Genomic DNA, 27,149 nt, shown 5'->3' on the forward strand with positions numbered 1-27,149 from the left:
TTGTTAGGGGAAAAATATATTTCTCTCTCTGGACCTTTGCCACCGTGATTGGCGTTGGCCCCGAGATTCCAAATTTCCTAGTCGCAAGAGCATTTGGGTCAACGGTTTCTTGGTCTCATACCTAATTCTCTTCATCAAACCCAATAGTTATTGCACCTCAATTTAATCCAAGTCCAAGCACCGAATAGAACTCCAAGTCAGCTATGCCAACAACCGACTCAAATGGCTGCTACGACGACTTCCTCAAGCGTTGACATCTTAAGATGGCAATCTATTTTGACCTTATCCATCATAATCAAAATCCAAGATGCACTCGATTAATGAAATGCACGAAATGGACAAACGGTTTGGACGACATAAGGTACGAGGACTCACCTTTGCATCTCCAAAAGTGGATCTCCTTTGAACTAACTGATATAAGATTAATCGATTCCCTTTACCTTTGCATCTTCTCAACTTTGAGATTTTTGACAAAAACATTAGAAGATGATATTTTTACCTTATTAATGCACCAATAATTCTCGAGTTTGAGCTCAATCTCGTTAACCAACATTCGATAGTTTTATTGTTGACTATTTGGCAAAGAGACGATGAGTTTTTAGCCATTGGATCTCATGTTTTAATAATGAGACTATTTTGTTTTAATTTATACCTTTTCGATGGCTTAAAATTTATCATGATGACACTAACTAACAGGAGGAAAGGGGAGAACTAATATTTGTACAAATTTTAACAAGCTTTATAATTTTAATGGAGGATGGGTGTAAGTATATCAAAACTAATTCAAACAATTAAATAAGCACAATAGAGAAACACAAGTATAAGAAAAGAAGTACATCGATTGATAATAGTTAGGTTTTTATAACCTACGTCCATTTTTAATTCCTTTGTCGTTGAGGCCGTCAGATTTCACTAGTGATTTTCTCAGATAACACCTTATAAAATTTTTTTTTAAAAGACTTAGAGAGAATATTATATTTGAAATACTCAAGACTTCTGTAAATATTTCAGACCTTCTATAACTTAGTAATAGAATGAAAACTCAAGAAGATGAAAGGAATTCAAGACTCCAAGAGAGTTTTTCAACACTTTAAAAGCTCAAGATGGATACTCCACTACCATTGCTCTGATATGCTAGTTAGTAGTACTATCAGATTGGATGATATCACCACCTAAGTTAGGTGGACTAGGTTGCAAAGCCTAGTAAATGCAACCTGAAAATCAACCTAAAATAGGCTGTATTTTAAAATTTTATTTTAAAATAATTATTTTAAAATAATTAAAAATTTAATTATAGCTTAATTAAGTTGTAGATAGGCGTATGATGTATTAGGTCAATCCTATCAGCACATCAATGAACCTTCATCATCACACAATCTGACTTTTTGACTCATCAATGGGTCCTTTCGCTTGTCAACTATTTTTAGCATTTAAATTATATTGAAATCTCTATGAAAATGAAACATTTAAATTCACTTATCCTAACGTAAAATATAATATGTGATAACACATACAAGAATTATACAAAATGATGGAGAAAAGAATAATTTTAACATTTCAGTTACATTTTCCTTTTTCTTAGTCGACTGATATGGTGGTGGCGGGTAACAACACTATTGAGGGCCGCGGGTAGTTATTGTGGTTATGGTCGATGAGAACAACATAGAGATATCCTTAAAGACAGGCTAGGTGGAATCCTGGAGGTAAAATTTTGTAACATTTTTCGGGAGAGAATGAGGAAAATGAGGGAGAGCAATAGTGAGAGGTAAAACAAAGAGAGAGGAGGAAGAGGATGACGCATATGTCGATACTATATATCTATGTCGATATTTCTCGACATTTGCATCGGTGTCAACGTAGATGCAGATGCAAAGCGTTGCTCGACATCTGCATCAATGCCAAGCGACGCTTTCATCGCTCTGCATTTGCATCGACATCAACATCAACATAAATACCAAGCAGCATCGAGATAGATGCAGAGCGACGCTACTTTGCATCATCCTCTTCCTCATCCTCCTTTGCCTCACCTCTTATCATTGCTCTCCCTCCTCTTTCTCCTCCTCCCATCATAAGAAGCCACAAAAGTCCCTCAACTCCACCTCTAAGACTCCACCCAGCTCATCTCTAAGGACACCCCTGTATCGTTATTATCGACTACAACCATAACAACCACCCGTGACACCCAGCGATGTCATCATCATCCACTACCACCACAACAATCAACTAAGAAGAAAGAAAACATAAATAAAATATGAAATTATTTTTTTTGTCTATCGTTTTCATATCATTCATACACGTACTGTCATGTGTTATATCTTCCATCGATAAAACTATAAGAATTAAATATTTTACTTTCATAACTATAAAAATTTTAATATAAATTTTTAAAATATAAAAATTAAAATTTCTGCGTCTTGCAGTCAGGCCCAGGACCATTGCCACAAGCCCATATTTAAAACGTGCAAGTTGCTAAGCACGCTGTGTTTGATTCATAAATAGAAAGGAAAGGCAAACACCTTTCCCTGAAGGTTTTGTTGCGTGATTGTTTGGTTAGGGTGGAAGTTATAAATCCCTAGGTTTAAGAATGAATATATATATATATATATATATATATATATGTTTGTAAATCGTGATCAAACAAACATAAAAGTCCACCAAATCTTTCCTAGTCTAATTTAAACAAGACTTCAACCTTTGGGCAAGAATTTGCACATCTATTTATTGATACATTATTTATACTGTCTTACATTCTTGATGAGAGATCTACTACTGGATGCAAGATCTTCACGTGCACATTACAGGAGCGACGGGACCCATTATACAACGAATAGCACCCACTGAATTGAATCTCCTATATCATCCTATCAATACGAGCGAGTTGCACCTTAGCAGCGACTTATCAGTCTCAACAACTAGTCCCTGAAAGTTCAAATACAAACAACAAATGTTAATGTCATGCAGTAGTAAAAGGAAAAAAAAAAAAAAGAGGTTATCTGAAAAAACACAAAAAAAAAAGGAACAGTCAACCGGATAAAAGTAGAAACAGTTTCAATCACAAAATGTTAAAAGAGAGCAATTCAGGTATAATAAACTCTCAATTTTGTGACACACATTATGGACCCTTGATATAAAAATCATATTGCACTATTGACAAACAGAAAGCTTGATTGGACAAATTCAGTGACATTGTCACATACATTAAGTCTCTTTGTGCGCTAACTTCTCATGCTTTTGATACTGGAGGATATATGTCAGCAAAACCACATTATCTGTTTTTGCAACTCCCACAGAAAACTATGTTATTTTATGACCATTAAAACACTAGAGGTGTTAAATCATATCGTTTAATACTTCACAAATTTTGTTTCATCATCATAAAGCATATATAAGCAAATGATAAATTCAAGTGTTCTGATTCATATTTGACAAACGTCTGTACCTTTCTACAAGTAAAAAAGACTCCTCTATGACATAAAAATGTCATCCCATATCCCGACTAGAGCTGTTGCACAGGTTTATGTAAAGTTGCATTCTACAACCTTAACTATGTAATTCTTTGTCTGTACTTACTTTTATGTTATTTCTGACATCCTAATTAGACCCGCATATGCAGTAACATGTGTCTGCTCACTGAATATGGGCTACGTAGTACCTTTTCGGCCTACACAAACCAAGGCAGCTTCTTAAAACACTGTTTATATATATATATATATATATATATATATATATATATATATATATATATATATATATATATATATATATATATATATATTTGTCCTAAAATGTTAGCTTCTTGTGAGTTCTCACTAAAACTTACATTCATTATCCATAGACCCGTTGTTTATAACCTCCCAAAAGATCCTTTGCAATGTTATTATAACAATATCCTTTGCAATGTTATTATAACAATATGGTAATTGTTATGCAGTCTAGACCTAGCACGACAAACCCATTAACATGGTCTATAGTAGAAGCCTCTTATAATGGGTTAAAGAAGGCAAAAGCATCAGTTTGTGGTTCATAACTTAGAAATTGTAATAACATGTAACTAAATATATGATACACCCAACCAATCAATTGCCTATACAAGTAGAAGAGTTTGTGTAACAGGTGGCACACATGAAAAAAGCACAATGTTTCTCATGATGCAATAGTCACAGAAGGTACCACAGAGATCAAATGTAGACCCCAATTCGTAGTAAAATGATATGTTAATATAAATTACGAGGACAAAAAGGAAGAATCATAGCATCTCTCCCATTGATGTATTGTGAAAACGTTAATATAACAGATGTCAATGCAATGGTTACAAAGGGTATTACGAAGATCAAATGAAGATCTGGAGTACACTGTCAAGTCATGTTTTAATAGTTGGATGTCAGGACAATACTTTGTGCATCATAATTTCTCTCTCAGTGGTCTACAAGCAGATTTTGGCTACTTAGGCATCTCCATATAATGCTCAAGTTTTCTTTCAGATACTTTCTTGTCTTAGAAACAACTCAAATGTGGTATGGTCATTGGCTCAGAAAATGCAACAATTCAAGTATTAATCAGATTTTTGTATTTCAATACCAGTACATATATAGTAATCTTATTAGCCCAGTACATACTAACCAGTATGTTACATGTCTTGGTACAACAAGAAAAATTTTGTAAAGCTGTTTGATATCTTAGAATTGATCCATATGCTGGCACAGTATCAGACTGGTATGGTTCAGTCAGTATTCAGAGACATGGATGGAAGATTAAAAATAGAAGCTGAATATACAAGTCAATAAGGTTGAAGAACATATTGCTCATGAATAAGAGGAGAATGTTTTTGCTTGTAAAACAAAATTAAAATGGGAAAGCATTGTGTTGTGTCCATGAATACACCACACATTTAATGGAAAAATACATGAACAGAGACTGCCATAAATTGTGGATTGGAATGTCAAGAGTAATATATCCAAAAGCTTGGCATATATGACATAAAGATAACAAGATGGATAATTATTGTCAGCATCAATGAATAAAACATTAACTGCAGCTTTCATTCATATCACAAATCATATGATGAGGGGAAAATGTTTAAGATGCTTCAAATATGTGTGAACAAAATCTATATGATAATTGTAAAAGATCAACATTCCAGTTACAAGTTTCATGGAGGAGGAAATAAAAAAAATTTGGGATTAATAGTAATTAAGGAAGAAGATGGCCCTTGGAACAATTAAAAATGTGAATCCTGCAGCTGCATAATGGAACGGATCCATACAATTGATACCAGTTGATTGGGGACAAAGGCATGTTCTTAGGTGTCAAAAGAAACCAGGAGTCTGGTGATATCAAACATCCAAGGAAATGCATTGACCTCATGGAAGTTTTTCTTAGAAAGTAAATAGAATTTCCTATTGAAATCTCACCTGGTGGCAATTAATCAGAGACAAAGCCATGGTCTTAGGTGTTAAAAGAAACTAGGCTATAGTAATAACAAAGATCCATGGAAATTCTTTGATCTCATGGAAGTTCTTCTTAGGAAGCAAAAGGAATTTCCTAGCAAGAAATCCCTGGAGAAAACTTGTTACCTCCAATAATTTTTTATATTGTATATTTTTATTTTGAGGACATAATCAAATATTTAGAGCAAAAAAATTGCCATAAGATTAGAAAATTATTTTGATGCTTTTAGTCACTGATGAATTATATTTCACCCAACCCATGGTTGGAAACTAATCAATGGTTCAGTCTACAATGATCTTCGCTTGGAAGGTAATGGGTGGTTTTCTTACGATCACAAATCACAACCTCAGCTCACAAAATTTAAACAATCCATTTTTTTGTTTCACCAATGATGCAATCAGAGAGAACTCTAAGGCAGTTAACTTTGGTACCTACATCCGACGATCATTTCAAAAGCTCACTTAGATACTAACGACAACGAAAGGAGAAGTCGATCCTACAAAAGTTCAGTTGGCTAGCAAAAAACTCATTCTCAAATAACTATGGTAAAAAAAATAACACATAATTATTTTCATTATGTAAAGCCAGCAGTAGAAGGAATGATAACTCACCAGTACTTGATCATGCCATCCCATCCACAAGTTGCAACCTTGCTCTGCTCCAATGGATGCCACTCACATCCAATGCATACTCCTTCATGGCACTTCAAAGTCCTAAAGACCTTGCAACTCTTCCAGTCCCAGAACCAACACTTCCCTTCTCCATCTCCTGACAGGACAAACCGCCCATCTGGAGAAAAATTCACCTGGCAAGCATACCCCGCTACAATGTGCCCTGCAAACCTCTTCTTCTTATTCAGCTGAAACCGCTCCTTCGTGCCATAGATAAGTATCTGATTGTCCAAGCTCTGAGCAGCCAGCCAATTTGAATTAGGATGAAGAGAGATCGAAGGCATGGAATGCATGTGAGGCTCACTAATGTACTTTACAACAACTGGAATTCCAAATTCCCAAACACGAAGTGACTTGTCATCACTAGAAGTAACAAACCTCCGGTTGTTGTCAACGAACGTGATGGTATTGACTGCTCCTAGATGTTGATCATACTCTTGTGTGATTGTGCCAGAGTTCATATCCCACTGAATGATCTTCTTGTCACTCATCCCTGCAAGAAGAATGTTCTGCTTGTCTTCATCTGGATTAAGCTTCACAACATAGGGAATCTTCCCAGTGGAGAAGGTGGAGATCACCTTCCCTGTCTCTGTGTCCCAGTACTTGATATTTTTGTCATATCCAGCACTCAAGAACTTGGTACCATCATTCGAGAAGGAGATGTCACGAACTGCCTTTGAGTGGCCCATGTAAGTCCGCATGCACTTTCCAGAATTGAACACATCCCATATCTTGACCTTCGAGTCCATACCGGCAGAGAGTAGGAGGTGGCCTTGCTTAGGAAAGAATCGTATCGCTGCAACACCTTTGGTGTGCCCGCTCCAAGTATGGACCCAGCGTTTCGGGATGTAGCAGTGGTCGTTCTTAGCCTTAGCATCCTTCGGCGGCTCGATCCATGAACGACCCTGGTAGTCGCGCTCCTCCTTCCCGTGGAATGTGCTCTTGTCCATGTGCTCGGCCTTGTTGCCAGCCCGCCCCTCTCCGCGCTCCTTCTCTGCCTTCTTCTCTGCATGCTCCTCGGCATACTTCTTCTGCTCCTCCGTGAGCTCGCCCTGGCCGACCTCCTTCTTCCCGGCCCATGGGCTTTGGCGGTTCTTGAGGAGCCACTCATCGGTCGCGGGGTTCTCAACTTCATGGCCGGCAGCCAAGTTGTCGGCTTCTTCGGCACCAGAGGCTTTCATCTGGATGCGGCGCCGCTTCTGCTCCTGCTGAGGCATGTTGTAGACGGAGAGGGCCTGGTTCTTGGTCAGGGTTTCGAGGTCGCCAACGTAGGAGAGGCCAGAGGGGTCGGTGGCGTAGCCGTATTTGTGGTAGGTGTTGTACTGCTCGTCGAAGAGGAAGGGCTGGATGGCAGCGTCCTCGACGAAGCCGAGCTTGTGGTTGCGCATGCCTTGGGCGACGCCGTCCTTGGCGAAGGGGTGGGCGGGGCCGTGGATGGGTGCCCAGAGTTGGTCATAGGTGGGGTTGAAGGTCACCGCGTGCTGCGTGGGGTCGAGCGGCCGGTGGAGGGCGCGGGCCGAGCCGGCAGCGGCAAGGGCGAGCGAGGTGTCGTCGACTCTGGGGGCGGAGGACTTCGCCAGCAGACGGGGAGGGGAGGAGTCCGGCGAAGAGGGGGCCTCCGCCTCCTCCTCCATCAACGCCGCGTTTGGATCTGGCTTCTCGCCTTCTCTTTCGACTTCTTCTCCTCGTGATCCCTCCTCGGATCCGTCGGCGTCGTCGTCGTCGTCTTGCGCATAACCTCGGAGGAGATCCATGGAGAAACCCTAGAGAGAGAGAGAGAGAGAGGTCTTAAGATGCGTTCACATATAGAAATAGGAACGTTTTGTTTGGGTCCTGGTTCGAATTCACGTTGAACCCGAATTATGAACCGAGTCGTCACGCAAAATCTGATCTGGTTCGAGCCAATTACAAGACCAGTTAACTCCAAACCTGACGGACCGCTTCGAACTGTGTCTGGATTTGTGAACCCGGTCAAGTCGGTTCAATTTGTTTCACTAAAAATTTTTCTCAAAGAAAAAATAGACTTTGAACAATGGAAAAAAAATATTATTTCTTTTTATTATGCACTTCGTTACTTTTTTCTCCTCAATATATATATATATATATATATATATATATATATATATATATATATATATATATATATATATTTGAAAAACATCTTTCAGCTAATATATAAATGCAAGTTTAACAAGCACTCATTTTCTAGTAAAGTACATAAATTGCTGACGATCTGTAGCATCGGTTATAATTGATGTAACACATTTTGACAACAGTATATCGTTCTCATTCTTCCTTCTGATTGATCATATCCACTTTTCCATCCATTCAAACACGTAAACAAGCACCAAAAAAATCAACTGGTAGCATCAGTGACACGCCTCGTAATATAATATGTTACGAGACCACAACTTGTGGCATTACCTGCTGGGAGTGCACTGCCTAACACATAGTTAGTTGCAAGATAAGCAACTAAGTTAGGCATGATGTGTACAAATCAAACCAATAAATAAGAATGAATGCATAGAAACTCCTGTTGACCAGTATAAAATCAGGGTTTTGAAGACAAATAATCATAAACCAAAACCAATGTAAAACAATCAATATATAATGTTCAAGCAGAGAGGCATCAACACTAGGACTTGAGATATCAATTCCAATTAAAACATTTACAATATATATATATATATATATATATATATATATATATATATATATATATATATATATTGCAATCAGACACTTCGGATGGAACATGATATGCAAGTTCAAAAGAAAGCTAATTTTCCTTTGAACCGCCATTAATTCATTACTTCCATCAAATGTTGGAGAACGAATCATAAATCCTCCTTTGTCGCATGAGCTCCTGCAAAAACCATAAAAACAAGAAACAATAAGATTGCACATATGATCATGGAGCAAAGGAAGTTACCAACCAAAAAAATTGGATGGGGACAAAAAGGAAGAATCTGGACGTGAAGTATAGCAGAGTAACATGACTTGAACACCTTGTGCAAGTGAAACAATAATTTCACTAATTTAAATATTCATTCAACATAAATAATAGGTTTTCCATTTAAACTCGGAGGGGAAACCTATGCTCTTGAATGCCATACGTATTAACCATTTTACCATTGTGTGCTTTTCCATCACCAAGTGAAACAATGAAAAAAAGACAAACTAGCCTTTGGACATATGGTGACAGAGACAAACACAAGAATTTTCTCAATTACAAATTAGTCAAATTATAATGGATAGTTTATTAATGCATTAAGCACTCGAAGTGACTCAATTTAGAAAATTAATTCTGTAATTCTTGAATTGAAAATTGCAAGTCATTACAGAAAAGAAGAAACCAAACTGCTAACAGCTAATTCATCAACAATTATCAGTCATGATATCTTCAGTTGCCTAGAAGTCCAATAAAAAATATATATAGTTTTTATCACTAAGAGCTCTTACAAATTAACAGTATGTCAAACCTATCCCACCAGAATCAGGACATTGCCAGCTTCTTGTTGTATATGTCAAATCCATCAGCAGCTACATTATTATAAAATTAGCCAGTTGCATGACAATGTTTTAAATAAATCTTAAACATTCAATAACTCTAATTACCATCGGTTTGCATTGTGTTAAAACCCAGCTCAAAGACTAACTACAGGGTTTCTTGGTTAAAGTAGTGCTTATCTAAGGTTAACTTGAGAAAGATTCTTCCACAAGGAGGTCACCACACAAAGTTCAAAGCAATACAAGTGCAAACATATAACTCTCAGTAGGATTATATCCTACAATTAGGGTCAAGGATCCAAGGTACATTAACACACTAGCTAACAAAATAAAGTAGTTCCTGTGCAATTTTCAGAAAAGAAACACAATGTTCAAAGTTTTTCTTTCTTAGTAATGCATATCTGTCCTTATGACTGAATTATCTAATAATTTTTTAGCTCCTTTCGAGTATAAAGTTATGCTGCAGTTTTGTAGCTCAGCAGTCCAGTTTGTAACAACATTAGTCATCAAAAGCAAGAGATATAAAGCAGGCAATATAGGTGGCTCACATAACCTTGGATTACCAGCCAGCAGACTAACTTTCATACGTTTCACAAAAAAAATGATGTCAAAAGAAATTCATATAATTCTTATGGTTTTATTTTTCAATTCATCAAAGATGATGAATCTATGTCTAAGTTCCGTTCATTTGATCATTGTGCACCATGCTTGGCCAAAATCAGCAAGAAAGTGCAACCTAGTAAAACATCATTTTCATCTTAGCTTATCTCATTGTCTTGGCATCCCCTCTTGCACAGTCTTCTGATGATCTTGAGCATTAGTCGAGCATGACTTTGGTTGTACGTTTATCTGTATGATCAAAGGGGACTGCATTTGGAAAATCAAGAACATCTATGTATCAGCAGCACCGCTGCACAAGATTCACAGCTAACATTTTATGCATCGCAGATTAGTCGTTTTTGAGGTCCAACAATTACATTTCAACAATAAGCTTTATGCTTAACAATCTAAAACCTAGTTGAGCAGTTGGGCTGATTAAATCAAGGCAGACATAACTTAAAACTCAAATATATTTCCACCTATAGTATTTTAGAAGAATTATAGTTTTCATGCAAGCTTCAATCAATTTCCATCTTTCCAAATCATCATTTAACAATGAATGATAAATCTTACGTGGTGATGATTTTCCTTTATTTCTTAGCCATAATCAAGTTTTGTTGCTTTCTTCCACTTCCCTCTTCTTCTTCTCCTGCCCATCCCATGGTTACTGCTCATTTCAGTAGTTCATCTCCTTCATTGATCCTCACCTCTTCTTCCCCTCCTAAGGCTAACACTTGCCCTTCTTCCCTTCCTCCTCTTTCTCTTATCTCTTTCCACCTGTAATCTAAATTACGTCACCTGAAGATAGACGGAGATCATCCAACCACCTTAGTCATTTTTCTTCATTTCATCATTAGTAGGTGCTATGATAATTTCATATAAGTGACAAGCAATCATTGTCCTATAAACACCAAGTGCCCATGCTTTGAACAAAATTTTCAGATATGTTATTTTGTTCAACATAACTATACTAAAACGCAAAAGATGCCTGAACTAAGAGGATAGCAAGGAATCTAAACAAGCAACTTGGGCCAATGCATCTCAATTTTAATGAATGTTCCTCTCAATTGGATCACTAATGCTATAATGAGCTTTACCATGTTCAAACTCAGCCAAGCAAAATAATTTATGCTGGAGAAAAGCTCAAGGTTCTTTGTTTAGATAGCTTGTTAGAAATGTAAAAATCTAGCAGTCAGCTTAGTGCTTGATCAAGCCATATAATCGAGTCAACTTCGTGTTCATCTCAAACTTGATCATCATTAGCACATTAAATAGAATCACATACACTATACCACAGTGAAGTCACTGGGCACCCGAACGCTTGCCTAAGCACCCAAGCAAGGTGAGGCAAAGCCCAAGCGCCCGCCTATTGGGTTGAGCAAGCGACTTGACTTAGTCATGACCTAGGCACTCGCCTGGGCCCAAGCGTTGGGTGGGCTAGGCCCTCGCCTGGTTCAACTCAAACCTGAGTCAAACCAAAATACTTATCTGGTTCGATCGAACCAAGTATCCATCGCAGAACCCCACCCGTGAGTGCCCTACGCAGAATTCCTTTTCCCCACTACGTTTCTCAAGGTGGCAGAGTTCCTCCCATCGGTGAACAACGGCAACAGCGACACTGGCGGCATCTTCCTCCAACAGCAGCAACGGGTCTTCCTCCGATGGCAGCGACAGCTTCTTCCCCTCCCTCCAAATATATCTGATCCACTCTTTAGAACTCTTTAACACCAGTTAGAACTATTTAGCACCATGTTGATCCACTCTTTAGAACTCTCTGGATAGAACTATTTAGCACCATACTGATCCACTCTTTGGCACTGGTTAGATCTATTTTGCACCATATTGATCCACTCTTTAGAACTGTTTAGAAACTTGTTTAGCATAGGTCTCCATCAATAGAAACCATATTATGTTATTTTTATTTTTATGATCATATTTATCAATTATAATATATGATTTAAAATTTTAATGTTCTGAAGTGCCTCTCTTCGCTCAAGCGGGTGCCTAGGTGAGTGCCTCATGCATTTTAGGAGCTTGGTACCTTTTGGCACCTAGCGTTTTTAAAAACACTGCTATGCCACTTGTAGTTAGACATTAAGGCAAATTTTAATTTGGTTCCTAAACCTTTTTCCAATTGTGGGAATTAGCTCCATAAACTGAAACTGGTGCTTTAATCTAGTCTTATTGTCAAATTCTAATCATAAACCTTGACAAATGTTAATATGGCTGCATGCAATATTTGACTTACCAACCTGGTGTGAATATCAGCATAGAAAGTTATACAACATGCCAAATATAGTTCAAAAACCCAAATTTAGAGCATTGAGAAATACTTATCTTGATTTGTCAACCAGTATGGGCATGCTGAATAACATATCTCGCTGACAATTATGCCAGGTTGACAAGTCCTACTATGGAGCCAGCTCAACTTTCTGCCAAGGTTTATATATAAAAACTAGAAGTAAGACTTAACTGAGACACTAATTATAGTTTTAAGAGTAAAATGACATAAATCAATCGTTCAGCGACAAACTGAGGTTGCCCAAAGTTCAGGGACTTGTATCATAATTTGCCCAAACGAATCAGTTCGATTTGTCTAAACCCATCATCAAATTACTATTTTACATACAAAATTCAAGGTTACCAAGGTAACTAAAATTATTCAAATCAACCGTTTTGGATGCAGCAACAAATACATCCCAACATGTAGACATGTGCTTCCTAAGTACCACAAACGGACTCATCTCTTCAAATAGTAATGAAATGACAAGCAAACTAAAATGCACTCACATCTAAAAAGAGTGCTATCCAAATTTGATTCACTACATGGCATCAACAGTGCATTTCACAAAGTTTAATGCTCACTGATTACAGAAAGCAACTTCTTAAAATAATAATATCCAATGAATGACACAAAGACAACTCATAGACTAGAACTAACATCTAGCAAACTGCTTTCAGGACATGCCCAAATGTGCCAAAGTAACCCGGTGCATAATGATTCTGACAAGCCAAATCAAATCTAATCAGCAGCAAAGAACTATTTTATAAAATCCAGATCATACAGTAGTCCATTTAAAAAACAAATGACTGACCAGTGGGGCATCCATATAAATATAAATCATGAAGTATAGAAGAGACGATAAATTATATACAAAGACCTCTTATAGAAGCAAAAATAAGTAATTTCATGAGCCACGATTTGAATGCTTAACCAACGACAAGATAAAAGAACTAAATTTGAGTTTCACGAAAAAAAAAAAGAATAGAAAATTTATGAGTTCAGAGAGGAGCTTAACAAAATATTAAGGAAATGATATTAAAGCAGAAGAGAAAGAGAACTCAGACCGCCTATCTTTTTGGCATTAGATGAGCAGTCAACAGGTGTTGCAGCCCCATTTCCGCAGCCAAAGCAGTCCTTATATCCAGAAGTCGAACTCCCCATGCACTGAATATTACCAATCTCACAGGCTTGAACACCCTGGCCATTAAATGCACCATTTTCTCCAACGTTCCTCCCTTGCATCCCTGGGTAAAGGCACGATACCTGATCATCACAACGGAAACCACATGAGTTTAGAACCTCAGCATCACCCAGCATGTTGGCCTGGCTCACATTAGAAACAAAATCTCCACTCCCTTTCACAGTCCTCTGATATGGAAAAGATCCGATCTCTCCCTCAATCCTCCCCCTTAGATCCACAAGCAAGCATCTAAGCCTCGCAACCTCAGCTTCAAGAGCAGCTTGGCTCTGAAGTCTCTTCATGAGTTGCTGGTTAATCGCTCTTAGTTGAGCCACCTCTTCCTCCAGGGATGCCGCATGGGCCTTCTTCTTCTCCCTATACTTGCGAACGGCTTCTCTATTGCCGCATGACCTTTTCTTCGTTGGAGAGCTCTTCCCTGCAGACTCAGCAGTCTCATCCGCGGGAGCTGAGAGAATTTTGGTGTGGACATGGAAGCAGGTGTGGGTGTGTGAGAGATCGGGACCCGGAGGGTTGCAAGTGTGGGTGTGTGTGCATGTATGCTGCTGGCTGTCGTTGAAGATGTTGTCGAAAACACTATCCATCGAGCAGCCGCTTGGAAGGTCACCAGCGTTCGGGCCAGAGAAGACCTCAGGATTGGAGAAATCGAGGTCCCCTTCTTCCATCGTCAAGAGTGACGCAGAAAGATTATACGCAATCAAGCGGCGGTCAATTCCTGAGATGCGAGAGGGCACTTCACTGATCCGTTCGCTTACACTTTAAGAATCACCAATTTCGAGAACGCACTCAGTGGCCATCAACCACAGAAAGAAAGGATTTCTACCAGCACCGCACAAAGGAAAGCCTGGAAATCAAAGATCAAGAAGAAGATTGGCATAGTTCTTGGAAAACCTTAGGCTACGATGCGAGGAAAGACGACAAATGGTTACATCAATCACGAAATTTACACAAGAAAAAAAAAGGCAAAAAAGCAATCTTGTACAGCGACCAAAAGCAAGGCCGCAGAATCGAATCAAGAAAAGGCACCGGTGTCCCTAACAATCGAGGATTTTGCTCACGCCACATATGAGGCGTTTCGATCTCCACGGCGAGAGAAGAGCACGGCGGTCCATCTAAGCAATCGATCACAAATCCAGCCGAGCGAGTCCTCCGTCCCCAAGACGCCCAACCCTAGAGGAGCAAAGACACCACGAAGCGAGTCGCAATGATTGGGATCCACAAATAAATCGATGGCGCAATTCCGTCGAAAGAAAAAGAGAAGCGAAAAGGGTCGGATGGGGCGAAACGCCGCTCCGTAGTCTTTCGGGAAATTATAATAATATAAACCCAGCTTTTTCTAAATTAATATCTAAAAAGAGGTTAGTACTTCTTCTTCTTCTTCCTATTCACAAAAGTCTTTTAAAATTTGAATAAAATAATATTTTTATTATTATTTTGATTAATAAAAAAAAAAAATATATATATATATATATATATTGTATACTTTGATTAAATAATAATAAAAATAATATTTTGATTAAAAAATTAATAAAATAATATTTTGATTGAAAAATATGCTTAATAACATTTTGATGGAGACGCCAAATATATATTGTATACTTTGCTGGAGGATGTGATGGAGTGGGGGAGGAATGATTTTGTTGAAAGAGTCTTCTGAATTGGTTCAAAGTTATACGATTTTGATATTAGCCTTACTCGATTACCGCATAAGTATTGAGGTACTCATATGGCCAACAATGTGGAAAACAACTCAGTATCAACCGTAAGAGGATGTAAGGATGCTTACAATTCTCATGAAAATATATATCTTTTGTTACAAGCTTCATATGACCTGAATAACCCAAAACAGAGACCGCATAGGTTGGGCCAAGGAACACAGTGAAATGCAGCACCACCTGTTCAAGAACTAAGAACAGATCACATGACAGCAACTATCACGCAAAATAATGAAGGATTACGAGTGCAGTAAGACAGGGAGTGCCGTAAGACAGGCACTCGATAAAAAGAAAAAAAAAAACAGGAACTCAATGGGCCATATCACAGATTCTAATGATTTGCACAACACACTGCACACCGTAAACAAGCCTTTTGTGCATACTTTGATTGAGGTACAAAACCAAGTTCGACATGTTCGTAAGTCAAGTGGACTCGAAGCTTCCATCTATCTTCGACGTGCATGGGACATCAGGAGGAGGTAGATGCTCAACAAGTCATGACACAAACAAGAGAAGGGGAACCAAAAGACCTGATGGGTTACATGGAGTGAGACGCCACAAGAAAGGATGGCCAGTGTGTCATATTCTTTTCCACGTGCATAATATTCACATGATGTAGCAGCCCATCTGCGATTTTCTTTTCTTTTTCTTCTGCTTGGGTGGTTGAAGAACCACTTTAATGGCCGCATCGAAAACTGCCTTGACGTTCTGCACATGGCATTTTTAAAGAGCAGAAATATATCAGCGAGGCATTATAAGAGCAAAAGTAGGGTATAGAGAGAAGAACACACTTGCTGGGTCTTTGAACTGCACTCGACGTAGGCAGGAGCACCAATTAGCTTCCTCAACTCTTCCCCCTTGAAACATGTGAGAATTACCATAAGCACCTCGACAATGTTTTGGGAACGAGATACAATAGAAGGGAAAGGGAACTTTTAGTTCTTCAAGTTGCAGGATTTGCTGCAACTCCTACCTGTGCAGTACTAATTGGTACAGCGCTAGGGTGATCTATGAAGAACTGGTCATCATCGCGGAGATCTGCCAGCAAAACCATGCACTGTCAGTTGAAGAACAAGAAGCCAAAAGAAAACACACCAGATCAAGATAGCATTGATAAAGTGCTTGCGTCCAACTAAAGCATAATTTGCTCTCTTTATGGAAATTAGTTGTACCACTGACGTGCACCACCATGTGATTCTACCTACGGCTATTGCATTTATATCTCAACTATTTCTGATATGGTTAAAGAAAGGCTTCTTCTTATTGCTCCAAAACTTATCACATTTATATCTCAACTATTTCTGATATGGTTGAAGAAAGGCTTTTCTTATTGCCCTGAAATTTCACCAAGCATTTGTCAGCCAACCTAGCTCATACATGATACTAACTCCAATTGTTTTGCTTTATGTGAATATATTAATTTGATAATAATAACTTGATTTCTTACACCTAAAACATTGATCTGACGGTGGTATACCAAACCAATTTACTAAAAATTGAGAATTTAAAATATCATCCGACATATTTTAACACTCAAAACATTAGTATGGTGATGGTTTACCAAAACCCATTTACGAAGGTTCAGGGTTCGGAAACTTATTTGACATATTGTTCACACCTAAACCATTGGTCCGATGGTCGTGTAGTAGATCCACTTACCAAAGATTTGAGGATTTGAAACCTTATCCAATATATTTATTCCTTCAATATTAATTTGACGATGTACCAAACCCACCTACCAAGGGTTAAGGGCTCAGAACCTGATATATTTCAGAATGTGCTAACTAGCTTAACTAGTAAAGACATTGTCATATTATCGCAAGTTCCTGTGGTCAAAACTCATCTTCATCACATACCCTTTGGCCTTTGCTAAAGACCCCTTGGTTTCTCTCACTGATTTTTTCACAAATATATCATTTAAATGCTCCACGTGCGCCTAATTTATAACATTGTGCTCCAAAATGCCAATTACACATGAAACACTGCTTCCAAACTGCAATATGAACTATTAGCCTTCTCTCAGTAATGCTTGTTAAGGCCAAATGGCGATGATGGCTAAACTTGTCCACAGCAACTAGTTCATTCAATAAAACATCTTTCCATGTTGCCAAAACCTTCATATCTATGGTTGATGCATCCACTTTGGACTCTAGAGGTGGAAATCCATACTCGAACAATCTAAGTTGACCATCTGGATGCATGAACCAGAACCAGGCTAAGGAAATTTGCTTGTTATAATATCAATTCGAGTTGAAGAGCATATGTTCCCTTGATATCAAAATTTAGACCAATCTGACCTACATTCCCTCCTCTGCGGAAAATAAGCAAAGAGCGCAGTACCTTCCATTTTGACCTGATCTGACACGACTGATTAAATATATGGGTTTGTCTGGATCAAGAAATCCTGATCGGATGGTGAGTCAGGTTGAATTCTGATACAGTTGGTCTTGGGTCAGCCTTGTATACTCTTACCATATATACAAATGCAATGGATCAAAACTCCACAAAGATTCTTCAACCCACTTGTCAATCTTAATCTAACTTATCAACTCTTCTCTAAGATGATGGTGAAAGACAATGCCAGAATACAAGAGGAGCTCATCACCTTATACCATCAATTGTACCCAGTCAATAATAGAAGTCAACAAAAGATGTTCCTTTCCACTAATTCCAGCATATCTCAGATCATGCAAAAGATATTGCTCTACACTATTGAAACTGGGGAAATCTAATGATTGATGAAGTCCACAGAAATATTCCTTACCAATAATTCCAAAAAAATAAAATAAGAATGAAAATACCACTAAGAAAACCATCACATATGCTAATAAATCATGCCTTCTATTGATCAAATGCAAGAATTGACAAACAAGTACATGACTTATTTTTGTTTGTATCAAAAAACATGAGTTGAAAAAGGCTGAAAAAAAAGGAATTAGCCTACTTAGATCAAGAGTCAAAAATATAAAAAAGTTATTTCTTGTTGCATTGCATTGTCATATATATTACAAAAATCAAGAGATGCTTCATATTAAAATCTTTGCATATTTATCTTGTTTGCCACAATAAATCCAAATAAATTGTAATCTTTCAGACCATTGCATGAAACAAAAACATATAAAAAACAACTTTTCTCATGAAAAATGAAAAAGATTGTAGAATTTAAGCATGTGTTAATTGTAGGGAACTTTCAAGGACAGGATGAATGAGATGTTATAACTGAGATAGAATCTGAAGGGCATTCAAGGTCTATACTAAAGCAAGTTTCTTTTCCATCCTTTCTAGAAATAAAAAAAACCTCAATAATTAAATAAATGGATCGTGCAAATGCAATGGTGATCCTGAACAGTGATGTACAAAATGTACCAATAATGAAATAAAAAAAGTCGGTAAATAAAATAGTAAATAATTATGCTATACCTCTAACAATAACCAACTGGCTTTGTTTCATCAGAATCTGGCTTTATGGAGCCATGATAGACATGTAAATACCAAATTGGATCACTAGTCTTAGAGCAAAGACATTGCTAGTGTTGTATACAGAAAAAAAAGAAAAAGGAAGAATGAGGGAAGGGGAACTGGTGCTAGATTGGAGGGATATTTCCAACCATGGACCATGACCAATAGCCACCATAAGTTCTTCACAGTTACATGAATGTTGATGAACCATGTCATATTGCTATTACCCTTTTACCATTTAAGGAAAAATCAGAACAAAAATATTACAGCTGGATCGTTATTACCCTTTTACCATTCAAGGTAAAGGGAGAACAAAAAGATTACATTATAAAGTTCTGGATCTAGCCCCTATTTATGCAAGCTACCTTGTTTAGATAAAGGGCAATTGGAAGTCTCTATGATCAATGGAAATAAGCTGTTCTGGACATCACTGGAGTGGAAGTACAGTCAAAATAAAGTTATATACATGGTATTGGTGACTGTAAAAGTATCATATTAGACTAAAGAGTAACAAGCCATACAGTATGGTACACATCTGGACACTCAAAAACTTACTAAAAATTTGATTATTTTAGTCAATACCAAAGAACTGTCGGTACACTACCATGTCAGATACAAACTTGGACATACATGGTCAATATACCATGGTATAAGTAGATTTTTTTTCTAAAACTGTCTTCAGATAATTTAGTTCTTTGAATGCTCAAGGCAATGCAATTGCATAACAACATAATAATGGCAATAGAATTATCAATGTCATGTAAGAATAAAGGTTACTTGCTTCATAGTATAATGACTTAAAGAACAACATAGCATGTAAACACTGAATATTATTTTGGGTTCAAATATGCATTGATACAATCATATACTTGATCAGAGACATCAAGTCATGAAGATTACCAAGCTTTGTTCCAACAAGAATTATAGGCACACCTGGGGCATAGTGCTTCAGTTCAGGAATCCACTAAAAGGTGAGCAAAGGTAGTCAGCAGAAGAAGCAAATTTGACAGACAAGAAATCAGTATGATGCAAAGAAAAAGTGGGGGACAAGGTTTTTGCCTTCTTAGCCACATTTTCATAGCTAGCTTTACTTATGAGAGAGAAGGCCAGCAAAAAAACATCTGCACCTCGATAGCTCAAAGGTCTTAGCCTGTTGTAGTCCTCCTGACCTGTTCCATCAAAGTATAACATTATAATGGGTGCTATATAATACAAATAGAGGCCAGGGAAAGAAAGAACCAAAATGAATAATTAACTAAAAGAAAATTCAAAACATTACCTGCAGTATCCCACAAACCAAGATTAACTGTGTTCCCGTCAACCACTACATTTGCACTGAAATTGTCAAACACGGTAGGGACATAATCCTGTCACCAAAAAAAAAAGCCTTGAACACATTCATCTCTCTAAGCTTTAACAGGTGGAAAAAAGTTCATAAAGAAAATATTTCCTTGTATAAAAATTGTCTTGAGTAAATGAACTTCACAGGACTGGATGCTTCAATATACGAAGTATATATTGGAATAAGGTTTGTCCATTTCCAGATCCAGGAAGAAAAGAAATAGGTTCATGTCTAAAATGAGTAATGAAATAGGCTTTTCTGGTGCATGATTTATCACTTTTCAAAGCAAAATTGATGCTGAGGGCCCAGTACAGAGCGTTGTCTCAGATTCAACGCCAGGGAACCCAATCTAGTAAGCATGTGCACATGATTTCTAATTGAGTGATGTTCGTAGATTTTGCAGCAGCAACATAAAATCGACATAATTCTTTGCAGGAACCATTGCCAGGAAAAGAAATAGGCAAAGATCTTATTTTGCGAGTAAAAACCAGATAAAAACATCGGTCAAAAGCAATAGCATATTATTTGACATATTGTTGCAAAAGTCAGTTAAATGGCTATTCAAACCGGAAAAATTAAGTTAAGAATTTTCCTTGGTTCAGTTTTCGGATCGGACAATTCAACCACAGGCGCTATCCAAAACAAACACAGATCAGAAAAGACATGAGCACTAAAAAGAAATCTTCTTTTGAACCACTAGTTAACCTCCTCCGTCGCTCTCCTCCCTCAAGTCTAGACCCCAAAAGGGGCCCAAAAACTGCAGTTTTGTCCTACAAATGAGATGGGATTGGTTGGGCACTGACCGTGGGGAATGTGTTGCTGGTGTACGATATGAGCATGCAGGTCTTGCCGACGGCGCCGTCCCCCACCGTGACGCACTTTATAAACCTGGACGCACTCATCTCCTCCTCCTGCCCCTTCCCACCTCAAAAAGTTGCCTTTGCCCCTCCTCCTCCTCGGACGCGTGCGACTCGGCCCTCCTCGCGGCTTCAGCTAGCACTCATCTGAAAGCCCCAAAGAGCAAGCCCCACATCCGTCAGCCGACTCAAAGGCCCCCATGGGGGACACAGGCGAGGGAAGAAAGAAGCCCTAAGCCTGTCCCTGGAGGGAGAGGAGATCCACGAAGGGATATCTATCTTATCTCTCTCTCTCTCTCGGCCCCTTGTTCTTCCACCTAGAAGAAATGACGTGGGTGAGCAAGAGAGAGGGAGAGGAGGCGCACCTTCGGGTGATGGGGATTGCAAGAGAAGCTTTGCCAGGAAGGGCGCGGTTGAAGCGGTCGCCGAGAGAGAGAGCGGCGATTGGCATTAAGAAAGTGAAGGGGGAGTGCTTATATCGGGGAGTTTGTGGTGTGAATTATGCGGACAGATCATCTACAGGCGACAAACGAGAGAGAGAGAGAGAGAGAAAGGGAGGAGAAGACTGCTGTTAATTTGCACAGTTCAGCGCCAGCTAACATCACCGCTTTCCTCATTAAAGATGCGTTTGCTTTGATGCCGTAAATAAATAGTCAGCAATGGATCGGTTATCAACGTTAATTTGGTTGAATACATTTATCGACCGATCGAATTGCATATTTAATATTTTACAAAATTAAAAATCATAATATATTAATATATCATAAATACAAAATATATAAATATAGTACTTACATACTATAGCAAAAAGGATGATACGAACGAAATAAATGTACTGAAGGGATAAAGTAGTAATAAACACAATAGATAAATGTTTTCTTTCATTGGTATAAGTAAAAAAATTATTTAAATATCATTGAAATTAAAATATCTTTTATAGTCAATGAAAATTCGGAAGATTCATTTTTTTTTATAGTAAACAAACCACTCTAGAATTTGTATTTTTGTTGGTCTATAATTGTATTTGAAATAAAATTAATGTATATATTTTTTTAATAATCAAAATAAAAATGTTATGAAGGATTAGATGAATAAAAAATAATGTAATATTATATTTGAAATACATATTAATGCATAAATAAATAATACTTAAAGGCACTATCATTTATTGAAGGTCATATTCTTCGAGCTACCGTAGGAGTGAGTGACACATTTGATAATTATATTTTCTTAAAACAAATCTTTTTAAATGAATTGTAAGAGTAATTCGATCTTTTTACACTCATAATTATATGATTAGTGAATCAAATCAACAACAACTGAGTAGCTTCTACAAAATGAGACATCCTATTTGATTAGCACATCATATGTGCACAAACCATATTACAAAATTGATCAACAACAGCTCCGCGACTTCCACATGGGAAGTCAAGTGGAAGCATAAACATAAAAAGTATAAAACTGATAAGAACTCGATAATTACTACATTATCTACGGAGACATCTCCGTGAATGGCGCAGCGCAAACATCCCAACATGGCCATAGTACAAAATTGATTTAACTCCTCGATAACTTGTACAACATGATTACCTATCGAGACATCCCAGTGTTCAGTGCATCATGATTATAGTACAAAACTGATCGAGAACTCAGGTTCCACATAAACATAGGAGTGATGGTCATCACACTAATTCGGAGACCTGTTTGTGAAATTGCCTCCTGATGATAAACCGTATACAGTTTCAGTGTTCTCCAGGAAGAAGCCTCTTCGCGTCGAGCACACGGTCCAAACTCCTCTGCTGGTTATACACCGACTCGAAGACCTGCATGCACACGCCGGCAAAGCCAGTCATTGCCTGGAAGACGTTGGGAAAACCTGTCTGCAAGTTGTTCAGTGTCATTGCTCTCGTCACCCCTACACTCTTCTCGTACTTGCTCTTCTCTTCCTCTGCCTTCGCCTTTAGAGCTTCCACCTTGGCTCGCTTCTCCAACACCGGAGATCTTTGTGCCATGCCGCCGTGTCCTTCGGTTGTCGAATAGGGGCCAAACTTGGACTCCAGTGATCTCAGCTCTTCGGCTCTCTTCTCAAGCTCCCTAAATGCTACCTCCGACCTTTTCTTCTGCTTCTGCTCCTCCGTTTGCTGCATGACAACAGCATGGATCACAGTTAGGAAGCTTTTGATCCCCTCCGAGGCCACCTTGTCTGGAATTCGATCAAGTGCGAGTTGCCACTCTTCGCACAGCGAGTAGATCTCGGGGTTCTGCCGGCTTTGAGCGAGAGAATCATGGTGGCACTGGAAGAGAGAGAGGCGGAGCCACCCCGTGAGAGCATGTACATACTCTCTCTGGGAGTTGACGAGGCTGCAGAATGCAGAGTACCAGTTCTCCACCTCCAGCTCGAGCTGGAGAGCAGCCTGCCGATGGATGTTGCTTGTGGGATGAGAGTTCAGTGCACAGTTCAAGTACTTCAGTTGCTGAACAATGTGTGTCTGCACCTGATGGCACTCATACATGCTCCTCCACATGCTCATCAAACTGCATAGTGCAAGGCAAAAACACTGTTGGCAAATGCATAAAATAGAGAACATTAGGTAGCACGATGATCTGACAACTTTGTGACATGGAAATCAAGCAGAATGTCGTGAAAGATACTGAATCACAAGCTCAGAGAATCACAGACTAGTGGTGGAAGTTCATAGCATGTGACATGGTGTTTCTTTTTAGCTCTAAAAAACCATTTTCTTCAGTCTGTTCAACTTGAGCAAAACCCTTCAAACCTATTTTTCTCCAAACATGTCCCGATGTCCCAATTGGATGTTGGTAAACACTAATTTAGAAAAATGAGAAGCACCTAAAATTGAACAATGGTAAATTGCTGAAGAACCATAAATACTGTCTAAAGGTAAAAGCAACTAAAGATGGATCCAAGTTAGTTTACTTGGGATGTTGTGACATATCGGAATCATAAATTGATAATGAACAACCAAATAATCACCAACTCGACTCCTAGATATTGGAGAAACCTACAGGAAAGCATTCTGATCATGCAAAGCTCAAAAGAACACATATACGTATCCTACACCTGCCATTTTAATTTGCAAAATCATGTAGCATCACAATTTGGTTTAGTTAGGTCTGCTTGTGCAAATGACATCAATGTCTCAGTCGAGACAAAGTCCTTTGGACAAAGTAAAAGTAGTAGATGAGTCAGACCATTATGGTGCTGAAAGCAGCATCTTCTTTCTAGGTGCTCCTATTTCCACACTTCTATTTTCCTAATTACCCTTGGAACCGTGGGATCAGATGAACATTGTATGAAGATTTTAAAGGCTATGCAACTGAGGAAGTGCAAAGGAAGAGTAACATCGGCTAGAGGTAGCACTTCAACTTTTCTCTCACTTAGTTTAGCATTCTTAGGATATCTGACAGTCAACTCCACAAGCAAGTATCAAAGTGTCTCAGACAACCACTTGACCAAGCAAATGCATGATATCATATGAGCAGAAACGGGAAACATGTGAGCTTTTTAAATTTTTTTTCTTGTGTGTGTCAGAGAGAGAGAGAGAGAGAGAGAGAGAGAGTAACCCAGTAAGCAGTTCAAGAAGCTGAGGGAAGAACTCAGACTCCCTCAACTTAATGATCTCAGAGGTGGTGGTCTCTATGGCCTGGGAGGCTACCATCATCTTGGACTCCAGCCTCTCAATCTCCATCTTGTTCTTCTCCATCTTTACATAGTCCACTCCTCTGACCTCTTGCTTCCTCAATAATGCCACCCTCTTCTCATGCTCCTCCCGGATCATCTCAGCATTCTGTGGTAAAAGACCATCAGCAAAAACCCACATGATCTATCTTCTCGATCTAGCAATAGTATAAGCGGTCCATGTGATCAATTAATTCAGCTTGTGTGTCAATCTTGGATGTCCCAAGAACAAAAGATGTGTTGTGATGTAATAGATTACTGTGCATAAGATCTGATCAAGCAAATAGACACGTGGTTTTCCTTGTCTGGGAATTATAGCTTGGCATCAGGCAACTCATGACAACAATGGTGAGTGAGCAAGGACTTTGAGGTAGCCATCGTACCTTGACTTCAAGGAACAGCTTCTTCTCCCAAGCATAGAGCTTCTCCACAGTGGAGGTGTGGCTCACATTCCCGATTCCAGCTCCAACCCCACTTCCAAAGCCCCTAACCATCTCACCTCTGCAACTCCCAAACCTGGTGAAACCACCATTAGTCTTTGAGTCGGATCTCCAAGACCAATTCAAGGGGTTCAAGTTCTTGCCGTAGCTACTCATCTTTGCTGCATTTGCAAAAAGTAGCAACACTCATTCAGATCAAAGAAAAAAGCATGTATGTACGTAGCTAAAAAGGAATAATGGAACTCGCCTGAGAGCCCCTGGTTGGAGGAGAAATCACTGTTGGGAGCTTCCAGTGTGAGTGAAACACGACTTCCGGCCTCCGTGGCCTTGAGGAAGTACTCATCGAGCTCCTTAACTATCTCGGAGAGATCTTTCTTGCCCCTTGGGACGACCACCATGGCAAGCTCACTGGTCGATTCCTTCGAGTAGCCGCTGACCACTGATGGCGGGGGCACCACGGCGGGTGCCGCGGTGACTTCCGAGACGGTGGTGGTGACTTCCTCCCACTCCTCTTCCGTAGCCGAGCAAGAGGAGCGCGGGACGAAGGGGTCCCAGAAATCCCAGCTCGAAGAAGGCGGCGGCGGCGGCGGGGGGGGAAGGATCGGGGAGGCGGTGACCGAGGAAGTCCAGTTGTCGGAGCTCGGGCTCATTGGTCGATGCGACGAAGGGGGAGCTGATGGCCGCGGCGGCGGTGGAGGGGGAGGGGGAGGAGGCGGAGGGGAGGGTGGGGGTGGTGGGGACGGGGAAGGAGAGGGGAAGGGAGGCAGGTGGTGGTGGACGAGGTCGAGATGGGTCTCGGCATTGGCGAACTGGAGGAGGGCGGCGCCAGTGGCGCGGAGGGATCGGAGGTAGACGGAGTGCGCAGCGGCAAAGGCCCGCCGCCCCAGCACGAGCTGCTTCATGTATCGCCGCCGTGCTTTGCACCGCGACACCACTTCCTTCCTCTCGAGCCTCGAGTGGCAACACCCCATCTCCCCTCTCTCACCAGAAAGCCGCCTCCTTTTACTCTCTCTGATCGACGCCAGCCACCGCCTCGTCCTCCTACCTATACCACCACTACCGCTACAACCTACGCTTCTTGTCGTTTGTGAGCCTTCCAACACAAATGTGGTTCCTTTTTCCACTACAACGGAAGACAAAAGCCTACACCTTTCCTCTTCCTCTTCGAGCAAACCTCGGAATATACTTAGCAGGGACGTTGTGTCTCCGCAACGAGCCTCTTAGCTTTCTTCCCTGAAAGAAAGCTTATAGCATCTCCATGGCAACAAAGCGTATCAAATCACCCGTGGAAGAAGGTTCAAAGAGCGCCCTCTTCCTTGCGAAATCTCCCCTTTCTCATACTGCTCGGCTAATCTCAAATCCCCCGAAGCCCTTTTTCTCCTTGCAACAAGAATGCACACGAAGCTTCAATTTTATTTGTGCCTCTAATTCCTTCACAGGATCACAAGCAGCCTTCCAACCTCGTCAGCTTCTCCTCATCTGTGCAGTATCCAGCTGCGTCGCTCTCTCTCAAGCACAATGGTGGAGAAACGGAGGCACTCGAGAAGCAGAGTAACAGTCAGAGAAGAACGGAGACACTTGACTCGGTCGGGGAGCGTGCAAGAGACTGGTCCAGCGGGGCTATTTTTACCATATTGCCCCCACCTCCCTCAATCCTGGCTCAGAAAACCTTTTGCTGTCAGCCGTCGGATGAGGGGTATTCGCGTCAATATCCTCGTTCCAACGTTCATGTGCCAAATTTAAAGGGCGGGCGTCTCGTTACTGTGGGAGATCATAAATGGGTAGTTTTGGTATTTCGTAGCCAGCTTGCGTTATTGTTCTTTTCGGGGAGGGGTGACAGCGGGAGCAGGAAGCAACTTAATATAATATTCTAATAATCCAATATTATGATCCACAAAAGCTTTAAAAAACACAAAAACAAAAAC

The 27,149-nt window shown here is 39.6% G+C and overlaps 3 protein-coding genes across 7 annotated transcripts; all 3 read right to left on the reverse strand.

The window, feature by feature from the left end:
- Positions 1-2,693: 2,693 nt before the first annotated feature.
- Positions 2,694-7,910, reverse strand: LOC103977273 (uncharacterized). Of its 2 annotated transcripts, XM_009392738.3 has the most exons (2): positions 6,060-7,909; positions 2,694-2,919 (listed from the first exon to the last, which is right to left on the reverse strand). In XM_009392738.3, the coding sequence occupies exons 1-2, from the start codon at positions 7,871-7,873 to the stop codon at positions 2,913-2,915; spliced, it is 1,821 nt and encodes a 606-aa protein (XP_009391013.2). In that variant the 5' UTR covers positions 7,874-7,909; the 3' UTR covers positions 2,694-2,912. The 2 variants fall into 2 exon arrangements, with proteins under 2 accessions (XP_009391013.2, XP_009391014.2); XM_009392739.3 differs by lacking the exon at positions 2,694-2,919 and having other exon boundaries at positions 6,056-7,910.
- A 719-nt stretch (positions 7,911-8,629) lies between these two features.
- On the reverse strand, positions 8,630-15,002 carry LOC103977271 (basic leucine zipper 19). Of its 4 annotated transcripts, none has more exons than XM_065112082.1 (3): positions 14,770-15,002; positions 13,578-14,555; positions 8,630-8,985 (listed from the first exon to the last, which is right to left on the reverse strand). In XM_065112082.1, exons 2-3 carry the CDS (start codon positions 14,374-14,376, stop codon positions 8,957-8,959), a joined length of 828 nt encoding a protein of 275 aa, XP_064968154.1. In that variant the 5' UTR covers positions 14,377-14,555; positions 14,770-15,002; the 3' UTR covers positions 8,630-8,956. The 4 variants fall into 4 exon arrangements, with proteins under 4 accessions (XP_064968154.1, XP_064968148.1, XP_064968138.1 ...); XM_065112076.1 differs by having other exon boundaries at positions 14,751-14,994; XM_065112066.1 differs by having other exon boundaries at positions 14,738-14,994.
- Positions 15,003-15,787: 785 nt separating this feature from the next.
- Positions 15,788-26,782, reverse strand: LOC135635828 (protein ALTERED PHOSPHATE STARVATION RESPONSE 1-like). The gene is made up of 11 exons (XM_065147190.1): positions 25,472-26,782; positions 25,168-25,385; positions 24,670-24,893; positions 22,832-23,619; positions 21,031-21,152; positions 20,165-20,252; positions 19,945-20,054; positions 19,786-19,849; positions 16,400-16,464; positions 16,218-16,283; positions 15,788-16,134 (listed from the first exon to the last, which is right to left on the reverse strand). The coding sequence occupies exons 1-11, from the start codon at positions 26,193-26,195 to the stop codon at positions 16,033-16,035; spliced, it is 2,571 nt and encodes an 856-aa protein (XP_065003262.1). The 5' UTR covers positions 26,196-26,782; the 3' UTR covers positions 15,788-16,032.
- Between the last annotated feature and the right edge of the window lie 367 nt (positions 26,783-27,149).

Source organism: Musa acuminata, chromosome BXJ1-3, assembly GCF_036884655.1.
Source record: "Musa acuminata AAA Group cultivar baxijiao chromosome BXJ1-3, Cavendish_Baxijiao_AAA, whole genome shotgun sequence".
In the NCBI taxonomy this organism is placed as follows: Eukaryota; Viridiplantae; Streptophyta; class Magnoliopsida; order Zingiberales; family Musaceae; genus Musa; species Musa acuminata.

What these genes read in the sequence shown, in the direction of transcription:
- LOC103977273 (XM_009392738.3), bottom strand. Translation starts at nt 7,873, where the DNA reads ATGGATCTCCTCCGAGGTTATGCGCAAGACGACGACGACGACGCCGAC.
- LOC103977271 (XM_065112082.1), bottom strand. Translation starts at nt 14,376, where the DNA reads ATGGAAGAAGGGGACCTCGATTTCTCCAATCCTGAGGTCTTCTCTGGC. An exon ending in TAATGCCAAAAAGATAGGCG is followed by an intron (nt 8,986 to 13,577) that starts GTCTGAGTTCTC and finishes TGGTTTTTGCAG; the next exon opens with GAGCTCATGCGACAAAGGAG.
- LOC135635828 (XM_065147190.1), bottom strand. Translation starts at nt 26,195, where the DNA reads ATGGGGTGTTGCCACTCGAGGCTCGAGAGGAAGGAAGTGGTGTCGCGG. An exon ending in AGCTGTTCCTTGAAGTCAAG is followed by an intron (nt 24,894 to 25,167) that starts GTACGATGGCTA and finishes CTTTTACCACAG; the next exon opens with AATGCTGAGATGATCCGGGA. An exon ending in GCAGTTCAAAGACCCAGCAA is followed by an intron (nt 16,135 to 16,217) that starts GTGTGTTCTTCT and finishes TGCCATGTGCAG; the next exon opens with AACGTCAAGGCAGTTTTCGA.